At 50.7% G+C, this 20,371-nt stretch overlaps 1 protein-coding gene across 4 annotated transcripts in view; it reads right to left on the bottom strand.

Annotated features, from left to right (window-relative positions):
• The window catches only part of PRDM11 (PR/SET domain 11), a 94,865-nt gene that overhangs the window by 48,288 nt on the left and 26,206 nt on the right, over positions 1–20,371 (bottom strand). For all 4 annotated transcript variants that reach the window (XM_061152273.1, XM_061152275.1, XM_061152277.1 and 1 more), the window contains exons 2-4: positions 9,276–9,400; positions 8,826–8,929; positions 7,990–8,252 (exon numbers count right to left, since the gene is read on the bottom strand). In XM_061152273.1, coding sequence (XP_061008256.1) covers positions 7,990–8,252; positions 8,826–8,929; positions 9,276–9,400 — 492 coding nt within the window. The remainder of the gene's footprint in view (positions 1–7,989; positions 8,253–8,825; positions 8,930–9,275; positions 9,401–20,371) is intronic.

The following is a 20,371-nucleotide window of genomic DNA, read 5'->3' as shown; positions in this document are numbered from 1 at the left end:
AAGCCAGACCTGCTTCCAATGTGCCTTCTTCCCTTCCTGGACCAGCCCGTTACTCTTCTCTTCCCTTCTCTGAGCCCTGCCCACCCCCAAGCCCGGTCAGACCTGCCTGCCTCCCCTGGCATCTTGCACTGTTGCAACCATCTGCTCACACTTCATCTCTCCCATCAACCCCGGGGTTTTCAGACTCTGTTCTGGAGGGCGTGTCACAAGCCTTCGCACACCCAATCTTAAGTTTTAAAATAAATCTCCACTTTATGATGGAAGCCAAAATGGAAAACCCTGAAACCCCTGCTTCTCCCCAGAACAGTAGGAGTCTGGCAGGCGGAGAGACTAGCTGATAGCCGGGGAGCGATCCCACCACACGGCGTCCTCTTTAAAAGGAGCCCTGGGAAGTCTCCCACCCAGGATCCACCCAGAGAAGCAGACCTCCTCGGGAGCTACCTGGGACTTCTCCCGCTATGGCCAGAAAGCACTGGTAGCCAAGTCAGCTTGCCTCTTCCCAGCGGCCGCCAAATTCGGAGCCTCTATAGCTAAAAGTGCATACACAGGTTATTATGGTATGCATATTTAGCCTCATTCCTGGCTCCATTTAGGATCTCCACCCTTGTTTTTCTTTCTTCTGTCTCTCCCAGTTTTAATATGCTATCATGCTATATTTTATACATCCTGCTAGGCTGCCCTAAATCCCTTCTGGAACCAGACTGGGCCTCAGTGAAACATTTAAATAGAAACCCTGTGCTGGACTCCTCTTTCTTCTGCCTCTTTCCCAAACCACATGGCTGCCTGGTACTCCCCAGGCACCTCACGCCTGGAAGCATCGTCTCCGGCCTGTGTAGTGTCTGAGGGCAGCCTGGCAAGCCTGGCAGTGATTTATGGAGTCTGTAATTTCCAGGGAGATGAGAAAGTAGAGAAAGGGGCATTTCTCTTCTAAACACCCAGAAGTGAATGCAAAACTCCTTCCGAGGGACTTCCCAGTGGCGCGGTGGATGGGAGCCCACCCACGGTGCAGAGGACATAGGTTTGATCCCTGGTCCGGGAGGCTCCCGCATACTGCAGAGCACCTGGGCCCATGTGCCACAGCTACCGAATCCCGGCTCTGGCGCCCACGAGCCACAACTGCTGAGCCTGTGTTCTGCAACTACTGAAGCCCACGCACCCTAGGAGCCCACACGCCAAGACTACTGAGCCCGCGTGCTGCAACTGCTGAAGCCTGGGCACCTCGAGTCGGGGCTACACAACAAGAGACGCCACCACAATGAGGCCCGCACACTGCCGCAAAGTGCCTGCTCCCAGCAACCAGGGAAAGCCTGAAGGCAGCAACGAAGACCCAGTGCGGCCGAAAAGTAACAAATAAAACTCCTTCCGAGGAGGTCAGGCCTTGAAGGAGAGATAGAAAGTCGAGATGGCCATTTGGTTCATCTCAGTCTGGGCCCCATCCCTGCATCACATTGTAGGCAATGCGACCAGCTTGCCTCCACGCTGAGGGGAGAAGGAGAGGAACCTTGTACTGGGCCAGAAGGATGAGTGGAAGAAAGTCAACCGCGGCCAGCAGGCAGGAGTAGGGCAAACAAGTAAGGGAGGTGGAAAGGACCAGGAGGCTGAATGAGAGAGTGGGCTCTAGAGTCAGACTGCTCAGGTTCAAATCTCAGCTGTGTGCGGAATGACTCCTCCTCTCCAGGCCTCAGATTTCTCAGCAGAGTAATGGATAGACTAACACCTGCTTCACAGGGGCATCGCTGGGATCAAATAGGATCATGCTGTGAAGTGTCGAGCAGAGAGCCAGATACGTAGTACGTGTTCAATAAACATAAACGGCTACGCTTATCTGAGAGCACCACCATTGCTTCCACTGAGACTCTACATACTGAGTTATGGAAGGAAATGAGTTCTGTTGGATGGAGGCCAGGGCTTTGGAAGGCAGGCAGAAGGTCAAGAACAGGCAAGATCAAGTATGGCTTTGGGACAGGATCTGACACATGAATGCAGTTTATTCAGGAAGTGGGGCTTCTAGATCCTGGTCCAAAATTGGGGCCGTGGTTCAGGCCATTTGTCCTTTTCTCGCACCATTCAGCCAACCCATCATTTGAGCAAGCTGTTCCTCATTCCTGCTTTGCCCCAGCTGGGCCCCAGTTGAGAACACGCACGTGCGCATACACACACACACACACAGACACACAGACACACACAGAGGCACTGTTCAAGCCATTTTGTACTTCTGTTCTCTCCAGGCCTTCAACACCTCTCATGTCCCTGCATCACAAAAGTCAAAGTCTCAGTGTGGTACAGTGACCTCCAGCCACACCATCCCTACACCCACGCCCCTGGCACAGCTCAGAGGCCCTTGGAAGGAATCTCCAAGGGAGCAACATAGCTGCCTCTGGCCACGCCCCTTAACTGCAGGCCATGCCCACCCTTGACAGGTAGAGCTAGGACCAGGCTGCAAACTCCAGATCTTCCTATTCTCCCTTTTCTCCAGACCCCAGACCCAAGCCTGGCCATGAACCTGGGGAAGATGTCTGCTTTAGAGATTCCAAGCTTGCCTGGCTGGGCTATCCCAGGAGTAGACTTTGGTGGGAAAGAAAGGGATCCCCCTATCCCTTCTCTGGGTATGAGATTTTCTCCCCTGAGACTTTTCCACAGGCTGAGAAGGCATCGGCCTCCTCTACTGAACTCCTACCCATCCTTCAAAACCCACCCCCAATTTGCCAGCCAAAACCAGCTCCTCTTCTCCCTGCCCCTCCTGTGTGCCGCAGCACCAGGACCATCAGCAACACTCTGGGTCGGGAACAGGCCTCCTCCCCTCTCGTCTACCTTGGCCCCTGCTCCCTGTCGCTGGACCACAGACTCCGTAAGAACAGAGAGCAAACGTCGTGCATTTCTATTACCTCTAGAACTTCCTGTGAAGGACCCAGTACATGGGAGTTGCTCTATGAGGCTAAATTGAATTTAATTACATAACCACATGTCTTCCCACGAAGGAACTCCTTAAAGCCCATCTCCTTAAAACTCTTAAAACTCCTTAAAGCCCCAGGCATCACAGAAGGAGGCTATCTTTGAAGGAACCCAAGGTCTGCCAGGTACTACCGACAGGAGTTGGGGGGTCGCTTACTGAACCTCTTCAGTCCCAGTACCCTCATCAAGAAGGACAGCCACCTCCACCTGCGGGACTATTTTGAGGAAGAATGTGGTAAACACCAGGCATATAATAATTGCTCAATTAGCAGCTAGACTTTGCAAAAGAGCCTATCATCCTTGGGGGCTTCCCCTCCTCACCTTCCACTCACACCTCAATCCACAGCAATGTGGCTTCCACCCATGCAACTGTCCCTGCCAAGGACACCAGGACCTGTGCGCCCCCCGAGCCAACGGGCTCTCAAGCCTCAAGCTTCTCGCCCTCTGCAGCACTGATCCCTCTGCCCATCCCTTCCCAGGGCTTCGGCTGCATAAGTTTATATGCTTGGCTTTCCCCCCTTGGCTGCAGACCCACACACACCCATGTGCCTTGGGACAGTTCCACCTGAGCATCTCGTGGGCACCTCCAGCTCTCCCCACCCCAGCCTGAACTCACCTTCTCCTCTGTCTCAGGCTACCTCTCCCCACCTCTTCACACACTTTAGCAGCCATCCCCTCCAAAACACGTAAGTTCACTGGATTAGAGTCCCACTACTGCTATAACAAATGGCCACAAATACAATGGCTTAAAACAACACAAGTGTATTGTCTTGCTTTTCTGGAAGTAAGGAATCCTAAAATCAGGTGTTGGCAGGGCTGAGTGTTTTTCAAAAGGCATGAGGGAAGAATCGTTTCCGAGTCTTTCCTAGTTTCTGGAGGTGCCTGCATGCCTTGGCTCCTGGCTCCTTCCCTAGCTTCGTGGCCAGCAGGACAGCATCTTCCAGTGTTTTCTTTCTGACTCTGCCTCTCCTGCCCTCCTCTTATAAAGATGCTTGCAACTGCACTGGTACCACCCATGTAACCCAAGATAATTTCTCCATCTCAAAATCCTTAACTTGATCACATGTTCAGTCCCTTTTACCATATAAGATAACACAACCACGGGTTCCAGGGAGGGACCTGGCCATCTTTGGAGAATCATCATTTGATCAACTATAGTTAACTCCCTTCATCAGCTCCAAAGCTCTAAGACAGTCCTCCAGGGACAGAAAAAAACATTGACCTACCTCTTTTCCACATCAAATGTCTCCATGTGAACCTTCTCAGGTAACATTAAAGCTTACCTATTATGCCTATCTCTACTTTATATTCAGCAGGACTTCCTCCATTGGGTTTTTTAAGGAAGTTAAAAGTCTCATTAACAAACTCCCTTAGGAACTTCCATGGTGATCCAATGGATAAGAATCCATCTACCAATGCCGGGAACATGGGTTCGATCCCTGGCCCAGGAAGATCCCACATGCCATTAGCAACTAAGCCCGTGTGCCACAGCTATTGAAGCCAATGCACCTAGAGCCTGTGTTCCACGAGTCAACCCCAAAGAGAAGCCTGCACATCACAACTAGAGAATAGCCCTCGCTCGCCACAACTAGAGAAAGCCCACATGCACGAGTGAAGACCCAACACAGTCAAAAATAAATTAATTAACTTAAAATACAATCAAGGAAACCTAAGTAAAGTTAACCTGTGTCTGAGACTTAGAAGCCAACTCAGATGCATTTGTCTGAATAAAGGTCACCCCATTTAAAAAAATACAAAAACCTCCTTAACCCCAGTATTCCCATAGCCATCACCCTTCCTATGTCTCTCCTCCACTTCTTACTTCTCATCAAACTTCTGAAAGGTGACTAAACCAATCACCTCCATTCTAATGAGGTTCTTATTTCATTACTCTTCAGGATTTCTCAACCCTGATCTATTGACAACTGAGGCCACACCACTCTTTGTTGTAGGAGGCTGCCCTGTGTATTATCAAAGGTTTAGCAGCAACCCTGGCTTCCCTGGTAGCTCAGACAGTAAAGAATCTGCCTGCAATGCAGGAGACCCAGGTTAGATCCCTGAGTTGGGAAAATCCCTTGGAGAAGGAAATGGCAATCCACTCCAGTATTCTTGCCTGGAGAATCCCATGACCAGAGAAGCCCGGTGGGCTACAGTCCATGGGGTTGCAGAGAGTCGGACACGACTGAGTAACTTTCACTTTCACTGGCCTCTTCCTTCTAGATCCCAAGTTGTGATGGCCAAAAAATGTCTCCAAACATTTCCAATTATCCCAGAAAGGGGGCAGGAGGTATAAATTGCCCCAGGTTGGCAGCCATGGTCTTATGGTATCAGCTCTTGCTAAAATCACCAGTGACTTCCCCAGCACTAAGTCCAGTGGGTACTTTTGAGCCCTCTTCTCACTTGGCTTCTCAGCCCAGGTGGACACTGTTGGATATTCCAGCCATCCAACCTCTCAGGCGGCTCTTGCTGTGTCTCCCATGCAGGATCAAGCTCCCCTTCTGGACCGTTCACTGGTGAAGTTCCTCAAAGCTTAGTCCGTAGGCTTCTCCACCTCCCACTCAGCCCATTCTCCCTGGGTGCTGCCCTCCAGCCCTCTGGCCCCACTGACCGTGTAGGCACAGGTGACTCATGAAGTGACACTTACAGACCTCCTTTCCAAGATCCCAACCCATAATCTAACTTCCTAGTTGATATCACCAATATCACCACTTGGATATCGTGACATCACTCCAAGGTCAACAAGCCCCAAAACCAAAATCAGGATCTTCCCCTCAACCCAGTCTCCTTTTGGCGGTCCCCATTTCTCACTGAAAGACACCATTCCTGACCTGGAGGCAGAAGAACAGAAGAACAGAAATCTCCCTTACCTTTGAAATAATCACAAAGCAGTTCATTTGTCTCTATGTCTCTGCCCCACCCAAGCCCAAGCCTCCACCATCGCCGACTTAGAGAATGACCACAGCCCTCTGACTGGGGTGCAGACGCTCATTCTTACATTTATTTATTTTTTGGCCACACTGCTCAATATGTTGGATCTTAATTCCCTGACCCAGGGATTGAACTCAAGCCCCCTGCATTGGAAGGCAGAATCTTAACCATTGGACCACCACAGAAGTCCCCTATATGTCCATTCTTGACCTGGACAAGAATGACCAGGTCTTGACCTCTACCCCATCGGTTCTCCAGCCTGCAGTCAAACTCACCTTTTTAAAACATAAATGAAAGTTCCTCATTGTTCTTAAAATAGAGAACAAAAGTCCCAATTTGGCCTGCTGGGATCTATATGACCATGTCTGTCTCTTCCAGATCCCTGGGTTTCCTGCACTCCAAGCACAGTGAGCAAACGTACCATGCTCTCTCCTGCCACAGGACCATTGCTCATGCTGCTCCCTCCATCTTGACAGTCCTCACAATCATCACCTGGTAGGAATTCTCTTCCTTCAATCACAGATCAGCTATAAGGAAGCCTTTCCTGACTTCTGGCCACATCTAATCCCTTTGTTGATCACTTTTCTCCTAGCCTCCCCGTCTCTTCATTACTTTTCAGAGTCATCATTTTACATTTACTTATCTTATTCTTTAATTCATTCCATCTTCCCACAGTAAACTCTATGAAGGCAGCACTGATGTCTGATCTGGTCCACCATTGTGTCCCCAGAGTCAGCCCAGTATTTGGAACAAAGGAGACTCTCATAAATGGTTAAGGAATGATTTTCCTACTTGTCCCATGTCCCCCCTATCTCTGTCCAAGTTTGATGCCTGAAATTCACCTTTGATCAGCCTTCCTTTTCAAATCTGAAAGTCCCTCTTCTTCATCTTCACATCCTGTCCATCAACAAATCTTAGGAATTCTCCCCTTTAAATTTCTCTCAAACGTCTCCACCTCTAGCACCTGAGTTTAAGCTGCTATCTTTCCTTATGTGAATCTCTACTCCAGCCTTTTACCCAGAATCCCACTTCTCCATTCTGCAACCTTCCAGGTCACACTTCTGTCTGAAATGTTCAGATGGCTTACCTGGCCCGCAGGATGAAGGATGCACTTTCATGGCCTATGAAACACAGCATATCTGGTCCCCATCTCCCTCCCCGGCCTATTCTCGCCTCTCTGCCTCTCAGGCTCACTGCTGCTGTCCTACCAGACTTCTTGGGGTCCCTCTCTCTCAGCTCTTCTGTCTACAGGGAGCAATTTTTCATCCCCCTTTGACTAACTGCTACTCATTCTTTGAGTCTCAGACCAGAGGAAATTTTGCCCAAACCCCTCAAGTAGGCCAAGAACAATAACAGCAATAGCTGATATTCACTGCATGCTTGCTAGAGGCGAGCACAATTCTAAGAACTTTGCAGCATCGACGCATTTCATCTTCACCATCAGCTATGATTATCCTGTCACAGAGAGCTTCAATGACTGGTCCAAGGTCACATTAGATAGTAACTAGCAAACCAGGCTAACATAATGAACTCGGGCTCCAGGCCCCAAATTCCAGAGCACTGTGAACGCTGCCATCTCCCTGTGTCCCCAGAGCAGCTTGTATTCTCCCTTAAGCCACAACTGTCACATGTGAATGTATTTGTTCACTGCCTACCCTCCCCACCAGACGATCCACTCCCTGAGGGCAGGGACTGTGCCTGTCTTGTTGGAGGCTTTACCTCTAGCTCTGGACTTTACTGTTTTTTTAGCTGAATGTCATGCTCTGCATCCCCACAACCCCCAGCCCCAGGTCATCCACTCCAGAGGAGGGCTTGGGTAAAGCCTTTGTAAATGTCATATAGTGGTCCTCCAGACACACACAGGAGGATTCAGGGAGAAATCGCCCCACCACTGATTCTGCTGACTGCTGACAGAGGTGGCTCCTCTGAATGGCCCTCAGACACCAAGGGTCACAGGGGCAAAGGGCCGGCAAGATCCATCATCCACTTGCCCAGCAGTGATGGCAGAAAAGCTCTGGGGCCAGCCCGGGCCAGCATATGGCGCCCCCTGCTGGTTTCTGTTTGCATTCCCGGCACTCTTTACCGAGGCACAGCCCAGGAGACACTCACCAGCCAGGAGAAGAAGCCAGCTGATTTGTCCTGGGTGGAGATCTGCCCCTCATAGGGGCCGAAGATGCGGCCCTTGGGGATGACCTCATTTATGCAACGCACGTCATTCTCCCCACTGGCTTCCTTGACCACCTCCAGGCCCTGGGGGATGGTGAGGGCGGCCCGGTCTGGGATGCCCACGGGCACCGGCGTGTCAGACACAAACACTGGGGGACCGTGGTTCGGGCACTCATCCACAAAGTACTCCTGGCAGGACTCACAGACTGGAGGGGTGGAAAGAGGAAAGAGAGCTTCAGTTGTTGCAGGGAGAGCCCCCCATGGAGGCTGAGGGGCCGATGAGAAACCCACCCCGAGGACGGTGTAGACCAGTGGAAAGCACACAGCACGAGGCTCACGAGTCCCAGCCCTGGCCCCACCCCAGCAGCCACAGGCCCCTGAGTCTTCAGCAGCGATACCCCGCTCCCCTCCCTGGCGACTCAAGGAACACACCTGCCAATGCCAAGGAAGCCACTAGCCCCCTTTGCTTCAAATCTGAAAAAACAGAAGAAAGGTCATGACTGGAGTCAGATGGGTGTGCATCTGTGAGCCGGGGGAGCTGAGCCAGGAGGTCCTTAACCCTCACCAAACCTCAGGGTCCTCCCCTGGAGAATGAGACCAAATGACAGACACCTCAGCGGCTAAGGGTGAGGATGTACTGAGGCCTGGACCTGTGTTGCTGCACATAATAGGTGAGGGCCTCGCATCAGAGTTGCCTCTGCAAATCCCCCAAGCAGAGATGGGGTGGGGGGTGGGGGTGACGGTCGGTGTGATCAGGAAGAGCCCCAAGCTCCACTTACACCAGAAGTCCACTTGCTGGAAGCTTTTGGGCATGATGAGGTCACGTTTTCCCTTCAATTTCCTGGGCTCCACTTCCATGACTGAGGGGTCTGGTCTCCTAGAGCTGGCCAGGACAGGGGCCAGTAGAGAAAGCACAAAGCCATCAGAGTGAGAGGCTGGTGGGCAGAGAAGCCGAGAACTTGGCCAGAAGGCCACGAGGATGGGGCGGGTAGAGGAACCCCAGCCAGCCTGCTTGTCTGATGCAGCAGACAGTAGAAAGACAGGGGTCCTGAGACCTGGGTTCGGGCCTTCTTGGGTCACTGCTTGGGTTTTTCTAGAGCCCGTGCCCACCCCTGGTCCTAGGAGTTGCCCAGAGCAGGGCAAAAGTGAGCTCTCTTCCCAGGGTCTCCAATCAACCCAGCCGGGCGATGCCCCCCTCTCCCTCGCCTGTCCCCACACTGGGGCCTCACCAGGGCTGGCCATACTCCTGGTCCCGGAGCGGTGAGCAGACCTCCGTCTTCACCACCGTCACCATCTCCCCCACCGCCGCCTTGGTCTGCGCCAAGCACTCCTTCATGTTCTCAGTCATTCTGTCCTGGGGGGCGAAGGCGGGACCGGCAGAGGAAGAGGATCAAAGAGACAGGGGAAGAGGGGTGAGTGGTGAGAGGGCAAGCGGGGGTCCCATGGAGTCTGGTTACCCTCCCTGCCATCCCTAGAGGAAGCGCTTAAGAACACAGACAACAAAAACAGCTGTAGCCGGGCCAAGAGGAAATGCCATTTCTACCCCGGGCTGGTCCTGGGGACGACTGGAGCCACCAGCCCCATGGGGTCAGGGGCCGGGAGGCGCTCAGGCCAGGAGGCAGGGCTGCGAAGCACAGCCTGGACCCCAAGCCCAGAGGCAAAGGATATGAGGGACCCATAGGAGCCTCCGCACAAAACTTTGTAACGGGGGTGGGGGGGAACAGGGGCGGGATCCGCTCAAGTCCAGCGGGGGCCAAAGCCGGGCAGGCAAATGAAATGGGCCCTGAGCGCCTGGCTGCAGAGCCCCTCACCCAGGGCTGCCAGGGAATGCAGCCGGGCTCGCTTTGCCAGCTCAGAGCAGGTACAGGCGGGGCCTGGTGGGGGGCGGGGGGTCCCCGCGTGGGCGGCCCTGGCTCCAAGCCCCACCCAGCTCTCTCTAGGGCAGTCTCCCTAGCCCGAAGCTTACCGCCCTCCTCCACCACCGCGCTGGGCTTCAGCCCCTCCCTTGGCACCCCAGGGTCCTCATGCCAAGCCCGGGGACACTCTTCGGGTCAGGGCAGCGCTCAGCTCGGGCTGCGAGCGCGCTCGGCCCCGGGACTGGGCGAGCAGCGTGTGTGACTCACTACCCGGGGCCCCGCTGGCCACACCCCTGCTCCTCTGCTAATCAGCCCCCTGCTCCCCACCGGGGCCCCAAAGCCGCCGGCAGCGGGGAGGGGTGTGGGGAGACGTGCCGGCCTGCCGCCTTCTCCGAGCCGGCGGGGACGTGTTGGGGGGGGAGGGCGCGGGCGGCCCGGGTCCGGCCGAACCGCCCCGCCCCAGCCTCCCCCCCCCACCCCCGGTCCCCCGGGCACCCCCGCCCCCGGAGCTCGCGGGTCGTCCCGGCCGCGGGTCCAGCGGGGAAAGTGTGAGATGCCGCGATCCGGCCTGCGCGGCGCACCGGCCGGGCGCAGGGGCGGCGCTGGGGACCGGGAAGGGCGCGGGCTCGCCCTCCGCCGCCTCTCACCAACCTTCGCGGCGGGGCGCTCCCGGGCCGGCCCGGCCCTGCCCGGCGCCCGCCCCCCGCCCGCCCGCCGGGCCCGGCATTCCTTGCGGGGGCATGTGGCTTCTTGCCGGCCCCGGGGGCACGTAGCTGGCTGGCGGCCGGGAGGGGGACGCGCGGGGAGCGGGAGGAAGCGGGCGCCCGGGAGGGGGGGCCCCCCGCCCGGGAGGGATTCCAGCCCCTCCCGCGGGGCTCGGCCCCTACGCGGGCCGAGGGGCGCCGGGCGGGGCGTCTGGGGAGGATGAGAGCGCTGGGGAGGCTAGGCCCCGTGGCCCGCCGCGGGACCCCCTGGGTCCCCCCACCCCGCCACCCCCAGCCTCCGCAGCCCACTCGGCAGGGCCTACGGCGCGGCTGGAGCGACACCGACACTCAAGTTGCCAGCCACGCACCGCAAGCCCGCCCCTTCCCCACCTGCACGGCCTCGGGTGGCGACCTGCATCTGCGAAGGGCCTCGCATCTGCGAAGGGCCTCGCGCCAGGATCTTGGCTGGCCAACCAAATGGCCCCCAGCCTCCAGTGATGCTGGCAGGGGTTGGGGTGGGTGGTGGTGGGGTGGTCACTGAGGCAGGAACCTGGGGCTGGAAGTTTGTCAACTGACTCCCCAAGGTCACACAAGCCATTCCTGGTGACGTCCTCACTGGAGTCTGGGGCCTCCCCTGAGTAAATTGGAAACAGGAGGACCCCCAAAGGTAAGCGTCTTGTCTGGACTACTTCACTTCCATGCCACACCCTCAGCCCAGTCTTCTTCCAGAAGGATCATTGGAATCACCAACCCAGGGTGGGTTCTGGACTCGGCCTATAGGTCCAAGGCGGACCCATTGGGTGGACCCAATGGAATTTTAAGGGATCCCTGAAAATTCTGAAGGAGATGGGAATACCAGGCCACCTGACCTGCCTCTTGAGAAACCTGTATGCAGGTCAGGAAGCAACAGTTAGAACTGGACATGGACCAACCAGACTGGTTCCAAATAGGAAAAGGAGTACGTCAAGGCTGTATATTGTCACCCTGCTTATTTAACTTATATGCAGAGTACATCATGAGAAACGCTAGGCTGGAAGAAGCACAAGCTGGAATCAAGATTGCTGGGAGAAATATCAATAACCTCAGATATGCAGATAACACCACCCTTATGGCAGAAAGTGTAGAGGAACTAAAAAGCCTCTTGATGAAAGTGAAAGAGGAGAGTGAAAAAGTTGGCTTAAAGCTCAACATTCAGAAAACTAAGATCATGGCATCTGGTCCCATCACTTCATGGGAAATAGATGGGGAAACAGTGGAAACAGTGTCAGTTATTTTTTGGGGCTCCAAAATCACTGCAGATGGTGACTGCAGCCATGAAATTAAAAGACGCTTACTCCTTGGAAGGAAAGTTATGACCAACCTAGACAACATATTAAAAAGCAGAGATATTACTTTGCCAACAAAGGTCTGTCTAGTCAAGGCTATGGTTTTTCCAGTGGTCATGTATGGATGTGAGAGTTGGACTATAAAGAAAGCTGAGCACCAAAGAATTGATGCTTTTGAACTGTGGTGTTGGAGAAGACTCTTGAGAGTCCCTTGGACTGCAAGGAGATCCAACCAGTCCATCCTAAAGGAGATCAGTCCTGGGTGTTCATTGGAAGGACTGATGCTGAAGCTGAAACTACAATACTTTGGCCACCTCATGCGAAGAGTTGACTCATTGGAAAAGACCCTGATGCTGGGAGGGATTGGGGGTGGGAGGAGAAGGGGACGACAGAGGATGAGATGGCTGGATGGCATCACTGACTCGATGGATATGAGTTTGAGTAAATTCTGGGAGTTGGTGATGGACAGGGAGGCCTGGCGTGCTGCGATTCATGGAGTTGCAAAGTCGGACACCACTGAGCGACTGAACTAAACTGAACTGAACTGAACACCCCTGCTGTGAGGCGCACTTCTCAACTGGATGGACAACATTCACACACAACACATTCTGAGCCAGTTAGGCTAGCGTTTAGGAGTCTGGACCCCCAGCATCCACTGCCTGTGTTCAAACCTCTGTGACTGGCTCTGGGACCCTGGGCAGGTGTTAAGGACTCAATGTTCTTCATTGTGCCTGTATTTGGAGATAGGGCCTGTGAGGAGGTGATAAAGTTTAAATGCGACCATAATGATGGGGCCCCAATCTAATAGGGTTGGTGCCCTTTAAGAAGAGGAAGAGACACCAGAGTGCTCTTCCTCTGACTCCCTCCTGCTCCCTCTCTGCATCAGGCAAGGGCAGTGGGAAGGTAACTGTCTGCAAGCCAAGAAGAGAGCCTTCACCAGGAACCAAATGAGCCAGCACCTAGATCTTGGACTTCCCAGCCTCCTGAACCGTGGGAAATAAATGTTTGCTGTTTAAGACACCCAGTTTATGACATTTTGTTATGACAGCCCGAGCCAAGACAGTGGGTTTTCTAACTTCTCTGTGCTCCCATTTCTTCATCGGGAAAATGTAGCAAGTATTAGGTTCTATCACAGACATCTCTGGGTTAAATGGACGGAGACGAAATTGGAGGGATCTGGTCACCATCTCTGCGCATCACCTGAAGAAAGCGCGTTGGGCAGGTGGGTATGAGTGATGTTATGAAGGAGTGGCTTTGAATTCTCTCCATTTGATTGGATTTAAGCCAGTCATTTGCAAACTCTAGCACTCTATTAGGAACTGACTGGTGGGGACCATTTTGCATCGAGCTTTCCTGTTCTAGCCCCTCTGCCTACCCCCAGCTACACCTGTATGCCATCCTCAACTTGTACACCACCCTCCACCTGTCCCCCATGCTCCACCTTGCCAGGGAGCCTGTGAACTTGCTTTGTATTCCATCTGCATTTCACCTGGAAAACTCCTACCATCCTTCAGCCCTCACTGCCACCCCCCATAATACCCTCTCTAGCCCTATGTCCCTTTCCTCATGGCCCTTGTCATCCTTAGAACAGTCTCTTTTTAACATGATTGTTTGATTAATATCCGTTTCCCATAATAGATTAGAAGCTCGCCAAGGTAAGAGTGCAGGCCTTTTTGCTCACCACTTAATGGTCAGCACTCGTAACAGTGCCTGACATCTGGGCAGAAAAAAATGAAAGACAAGCAAGATACTAGGGCCTAAATGTTAAGGAAGCTCTCATTTTCAGGGTCATGCACTTGCAGGATTGGTACCTGAGAGTGAGTGCCTCCCTAAATTTTACACTTGCTTTCCTCACCTGGTCTCAGCCTTGCCTACCATGTAGCACATTCTCAATATTTGTCAAGGGAATTGATGGACAAATGACCCATGTCTTAACTCACCCCACCTCCACTAATATGTCCTTCTGTCCCCATTGAGAGTCTCAACCCTATAAGAGATCCCAAGGGGGTGACAGGGTGGGTGGGTTATTGTTTTGAACCCTCTTCTTGGGGCACTTTCTCATGACCTCTACGAGACAAGGTGGGCGAGGCTGGTATCTAGAGGCAGTGAGGGAAAGTGAGAATGTGAGGGAATTAGATTCCTGAGGCCTGGAGCTTGGATTTGATAATAAGTGTAAAGCACAAGTTGTGCAACCACAGGCATGTGACTTCAATGCTGTAGGCCTTAGTGTCTTCCTTGGCAAAATGGAAATAATCAAAATTGCCCAGAGAAATCAATGAGACAAAGACGGGGTCAAGGCCTTGGAAAGAGCCAAGTGCTAAGGGTTTATAAGAGATGTTAACAGTAAACTGGCTGCCAGAGGCAAGGGAGTGAGCAGGAAGAGGGAGGAGAGAGGGGAGGGAGGTTATAGAGACAAAGGGGGAAAGGAGAGGAGGGAGAAGTAGGCAACAGTAAGAGAATGAATGCTGGAGAGGGAGAGGAGAGGAAATCAGAGAAAAAAAGATGGAAAGAGAAAGAGAGAGACCAAGACAGAGATGGAGGGAAGTGGCCCACAGACACTTCTGTAAGTCTGAAATGCCCCGGGGAGACCATCCTCTTATAAGAAAAGCATTCATTTGAATCTCAAAGTGAGATGTCTATGGACTATTTCCTTTCAGGTCTTATTTTTCATTTATATCCCACCTTCATCCCATTCTTTTCTTAAAAAAATTGTGATGATTTATAACATAAACCCATACTCAACAGGACAACTGAACAACCAGAGACCTCGTGGAGAAGGAGTGATGCTAGTTATACCCAGAATCTGTTGTAGGATGGTTGGTGATCTAGTTTTCCATTCAGTTCTGAGCCTCCTGGCAGCAAAGGCAAAAAGGGAAACGCAATAGGTTACATAATACTCACTACTGATACCTATTTACTAACTACACAGTTAAGTTTTCCTCATTCTTGGAGGGGTCCAGCTGCCTGGAGAATCAGAATCAAGCCTCACTTATGTGACTGACATGTATTACAGTCCTCTGTGTCTGTAACAAAGGCCATGGGGGCAGGGAGGGAGAAGATGGGATATGACAGGACTGAATGGACTTCCAGTTGGGAAGATAGGGAAAGCACAGGCTATGTCCTTCACTGGGTCCATGTCAGCAGGCATTGTAAGGCCGGAGCCAGGTGAAGCTCCAGCAACTGTTTCTGCGGATTGTTCTGGCTCTGCTTGCCTGGAGAGGGACCTGGGGGAGGGGTGGTCGGCAGGCCTCGTGGAGGACTCCCAAGCTGCTGGCAATGCTCCCTCTCAGCTGGCTCCTCGGAGTCTGCACACGCGGAGATTAGGCATGTTGCAAACCCAGAAACGAGATGCAGACCCAAGAGGAGGGGGCAGAATGCAGCTCAGGAGCCTGCAGCTCTGTTTTCACCCTTGGCAGGATGCCAAGGTCCTGGAATGCCCGGCAGCAAGTGTGGCCAGAGGGACTGGGAGTCTGTACCCACTGGGGTACCCTAGAGGCTGGCGCTAGGAGAGTCTGGCAGGCCTCCTGCCCCTGCAGCATCCTGCGTTGTCTCCTCTGATGACAAACGGACGTGCAGTAAGGGGGCTACTCGAGTCGCATAGTGACGTGGGCTGGGTCCCAAGCCGTGGGTCTCTGTCCTGACTGTGCCATAAGCTTTTCAGGGGTCCCTGAGCGAGGTCCTGCCTGGCCTTGAGTCTCAGTTTCCTCCTCCTGAAAAATAAAAGGTCTGACATGGTTTTTAACAGTAGACTGTGGGGGGTAAGCAGGAAAAAGCATGAAATTATTACATGGAGTTGTTGGATGCATATGTCCAGCAAGCACTGCCTATAGAAAAAAATATACACCTAGCGCTTATACATAAGATGAATTTGCAAATGTATTAATATGTGGATACTTTGGTGATGAACAAAAGGTAAATTTATTTAAAAGTGTTATTGATTCATAGAAGCTCTGCCACCACATGTTCTGTTACTCAGCTGATACCAGCACAGCCATTCACAAGCTGTGTAACCTTGAGAAAATTCACTACCCACTCCTGCCTCTGTTTCCCCATCTGTCCAATGGGACAGATATCAGATCCTATCTCACAGGGCTGTTTTACATAGCACAGTGCCTGGCATCGAATAAGTACTCTATATATATTCTTCTTATCCATTTTATTTATTATTTTAAAAGCATAGCACACATTAGGTATGGGGCTTCCGCAGTGGTTCAGCAGTAAAGAATCTGCCTGCAAAGCAGAAGATGCGGCCGGAGCCGCGGGTTCCATCCCTGGGTCAGGAAGATCCCCTGGAGAAGGAAATGGCAACCCACTCCAGTATTCTTGCCTGGAAAATCCCATGGACGGAGGAGACTGGTGTGCTACAGTCCATGGAGTCTCAAAGAGTTGGACGTGACTTAACAACTAAACGAAAATAAAAAAACTAGCCACAACACATTAGGTGGTGATGTTGGTGACATTTGTTGACATTAAAAGAGGGCCTTTACAAGCAGTCAATACCCTTAATAGAAAAATACTTTTAATAACCTATACTATAAAGATGATTATTCCAATAGGAAAAAAATGGAAAAGTTGTGAAAGAAAAAAAAAGACAAATGGCCAATATACTTTATAGAAAACCACAAAACTTTAATACTCTGAAATAAATATAAATTAAAACAAATAAATATCATATCTCCTTTATTAAACTGGCAAAGATTAAAAATCTCAATACCAGTCAGAGTTGGCAAGTATGTGGGGAAATACCCCACATACTCTAGCAGTTGGAATAGAAACTGATGTAACCTTTCTGCAGGGCAATTTGGCAATACATATCAAAAGCCTTGAAATGGGCAAAACCTTTGTAGGAGCAATCTTAAATCTAATAATTTATCTAAAGGACATAATTAAGCTGTGTGCAAAGATTTACCCACAAGGCTGTCCTCTGCAACACTATTTTTAGTAGTGAAAAAAAAAAAACAAAACAAAACAGGAAACAAACCTCAAACACAGAAGTTAATACACAACATACAAGGAAATATTAGACAGCAACTAACAACGCTTCAGAAGAATATTTATTGACATGGAAACACATGCTCAATATACTGTTAAAAGAAAAATGAAAGTTATGAAGTGAAAGAAGCGAATCAGAAAAAGCTACATCTTGTGTGATTTCAACTTATGACATTCTGGAAAAGGCAAAACTATGAAGAAAGCAAAAAGATCCGTGGTTGCCAGGGGTTGGAGGGTGGGAGGGGTGAATAAGTAGAGCACAGAGGATTTTTAAGGCAGTGAAACCACCCTGGATGTACTCTAATGGTGGATACATGTCATTATCCATTTGTCCAAACCCATAGAATGCATAACACCAGTGAACCTTAACGTAAACTGTGGACTCTGGATGATAATGACGTCAGTGTAGGTGCAGCAGTTGTAACAAATGTACATGCCTCTGGGTTTAACTGCATAACCAACAGTTGAATGCCTGCTGGGGTGGCCCCTGGACCAGCCACATAGCTGAGGACTGATGGGTCCAAAAACACTTCCAACTCTTAGAGTCTGGGCTAGTCCTAAGACTGACGCTGCTCTCCACAGTGGGGAAGGGGGTGGGGGGCAGGGAGCATAGGAAAACTCTCCACTTTCTGCTCGATTTTCCAGTGAACGTAAAACTACTCTAAAAAATAAAGTCAATTTTTTAAATGAAAGTTGCGAAAAGATAGATACAAAACAATTGCGTATAAAATGTGTATTTAGCTATATGGATTTGCAACAGAGGTCTGGGAGGATATATTTTGGGATATCACTAGTGGTTAGTTGTGGATCTTATGTTAAAGAGTTTTCATTCTTTTTTGCTTACGTCACTTAAAAAAAATTGTAAAAGAACTCTTTGTACTCATTTAGATGAGAAACTGCCAGAGAAGAGGATAACCAACGTTCTTCTATCTTTACCCACTTGTCATTAGATGCTGAGACCTAACCAACTATTTAGGGCTTCCAGCGGTGCTGGTGGTAAAGAGCCCATCTGCAATGCTGGACACCTAAGAGACACAGGTTCAGCCTCTGGGTCGGGAAGGTCCCCTGGAGGAGGGCATGGCAACCCACTCCAGTACTCTTGCCTATAGAACCCCATGAACAGAGGAGCCTGGCGGGCTACAGTCCATGGGGTCGCAAAGAGTCAGACACGACTGAAGCGACTTAGCGCTCATGCACACACAACCAACTATTTGGGAGGAAAGAGGAATCTAGATTAAAGATTGGCATATAAGTGTCATATATGTGCCACTTGATACACATAGGATGAAAGAATGAATCAATCAATCAATCACCCGATTGAGCAATAAGGGCCCCAATAATTTTTACCACAAAGCACCTCTTTTAATTTCTATGATTCCCATTTGAAAGGTTTTGTCCATGAAACATATTGCATGGACTCTGTAATAATTCATTCTTTTTCCTAATTTTTCTTATAGGTTATGTGAAAACTAGGGTGAACACATTGGTTCATTGCTATCATTCTAAGCAAAAGCATGGTTCATTCACTTGTCCTGCTGATTACACAGAGCCATGAGACTTTCATTACACTTCTCTATGTTAAAAAAAATAGCTTAGTGGATAGAATACTATGCAGGAATGAAATTGGACCACAACAGCACGCTATAGAGTAGATGAGTCATGATGCCTAGAAAAGAAACGTGACCCCAGAGAGTACATGCTTTGTGGCTCGATTTGTGTAAAATTTAAAATAGTCAAAACTATGGTGGTTAAAGGTGTAACTGGTTATCCTTGCAAACAATTAGAAAGGGCCAGGAAAGGCAGTTCTAGGATGCTTGTCACGCCCTACTTCTAGATCTGAGGACTGGCCCCATCTGAGTACTGGTCCCATTTTCTAAGTTTGTGAAAACACATTGTCACACTTTTATTTTTCTATATGTTAATAAAAACAAAGAAAAAACTCTGCAGGGGCTCTCAGGGCAAGGAATTCCCATGGGGAGACTCTCTAACCCCATCCAGCGCCTGATCTTGCAGCTGGGGGCACTGAGGTCCAGCCAGCTGAGGCTCCTGTCTCAGTCACAACAGATCTGGTTTCAGGCCTTTATCTACACATCAGTTTTCACTGACCAGCGGTGCAACTGGTCTGGGGCTGTGGAACATGTACTCCCGAGGTGGTTCCTCGTGAAGAATCTTTTAGAGGTAATATGTTGACTCCTTCATGGTAAGACTCTGATAAGGAGTTGGAAGAAACAGTGTCAAGGTTCATGAGTCAAGTGGAGAAGCTGGTGAAGGATGGCACCTATTTAATGAGCTGGCTTCTTACTGTTGGTGGCTTACCTTCCCCCTCTCCTCCCACTAACGAAATCAGATTTTGCTCAGATGCTGCACCTTCCTCATGGGAACGACTGTCCTACCCTCTGGAGAAAGCAATGGCAGGCATGTCCTGCAGAAGACCCCAGCAGGAATCCCCCTTAGGATGAAGATAGCACAGCAGAGCAGTGGAGAGGCGTGGTATAGTAATAAATATATTTGGTCTTTGTCCCCAGTTCCTGGAACTGAGCTCCTAAAACCCTTGGCATTTCCCACTAGGAGTGTCTTGTTAGTCACAAGGAGCCCCTTGCTATCACACTTGAGTTGATGCTAATGAGGTAACATAAGATGGGGCCCCTTGATGGACTTAAGATGGGGCTTATCACCAGAATGACCAAGAGATTCAAATTAGAACTTTCAGTCCCATTCACTGATGTAGGGATAGGGGAGAAGGGTAAAGGGAGGTAAAGATCGAACTCTATAAAAATTCTCTTTTTTAAAGATGTTTTTATGTGGACCATTTTTAAACTCTTCATTGAATTTGTTACAATATTATTTCTGCTTTATGTTTTGGGTTTTTTGGTCATGAGGCCTGTGGGATCCTAGCTCCCTGAAACCAGTAATCGAACCTACAACCCCTGCATTGGAAGGCGAACCACTGGACTGCCCGGGAAGTCCCCTATAAAAATCCTTAAGATTCAGAGAGCCTCCTGGTTGGTGACCACAGCCAGGTGCTGGGAGGGTGGAATGGCTGGAGAGGGTATGGAGGATCCACACCCCTCTGCCCATGCCTTGCTCTTCCGTTTGGCTCTGAGTTGTAGCCTTTATAATAAACCACAAATAGTAAGTAAAGCACCTTCCTGAGTTCTGCAAATTGTTCTTGGGAGTGACAGCGCTGGGGAGAAGGTCGTGGAAATCCCTGATTTATGTTGGTCATAAGTATTGCATGGGTGGCCCAGGAACTGCAAGTGGCATTTGGAGAGGGGACAATCAAGAGGGAGCGGGTCCTCAACCTGTGCGATTCTGCATTCATTCTGGATCGTTTGGTGTCAAAGAATCAGAGGACAGAGTGTGGTTTGTTCGGTACTGGAAATCATCCCCGAGATGGAGACTTTAATCGACCTGGTTAAGGCATTAAATCAAACGGTCCTAAAATCTC

The sequence above is a fragment of the Dama dama genome, chromosome 1, assembly GCF_033118175.1.
Source record: "Dama dama isolate Ldn47 chromosome 1, ASM3311817v1, whole genome shotgun sequence".
Classification (NCBI taxonomy): domain Eukaryota; kingdom Metazoa; phylum Chordata; class Mammalia; order Artiodactyla; family Cervidae; genus Dama; species Dama dama.
The sequence above is the reverse complement of the archived record's forward strand: the minus strand, read 5'-3'. Positions and strand labels throughout refer to the sequence as shown.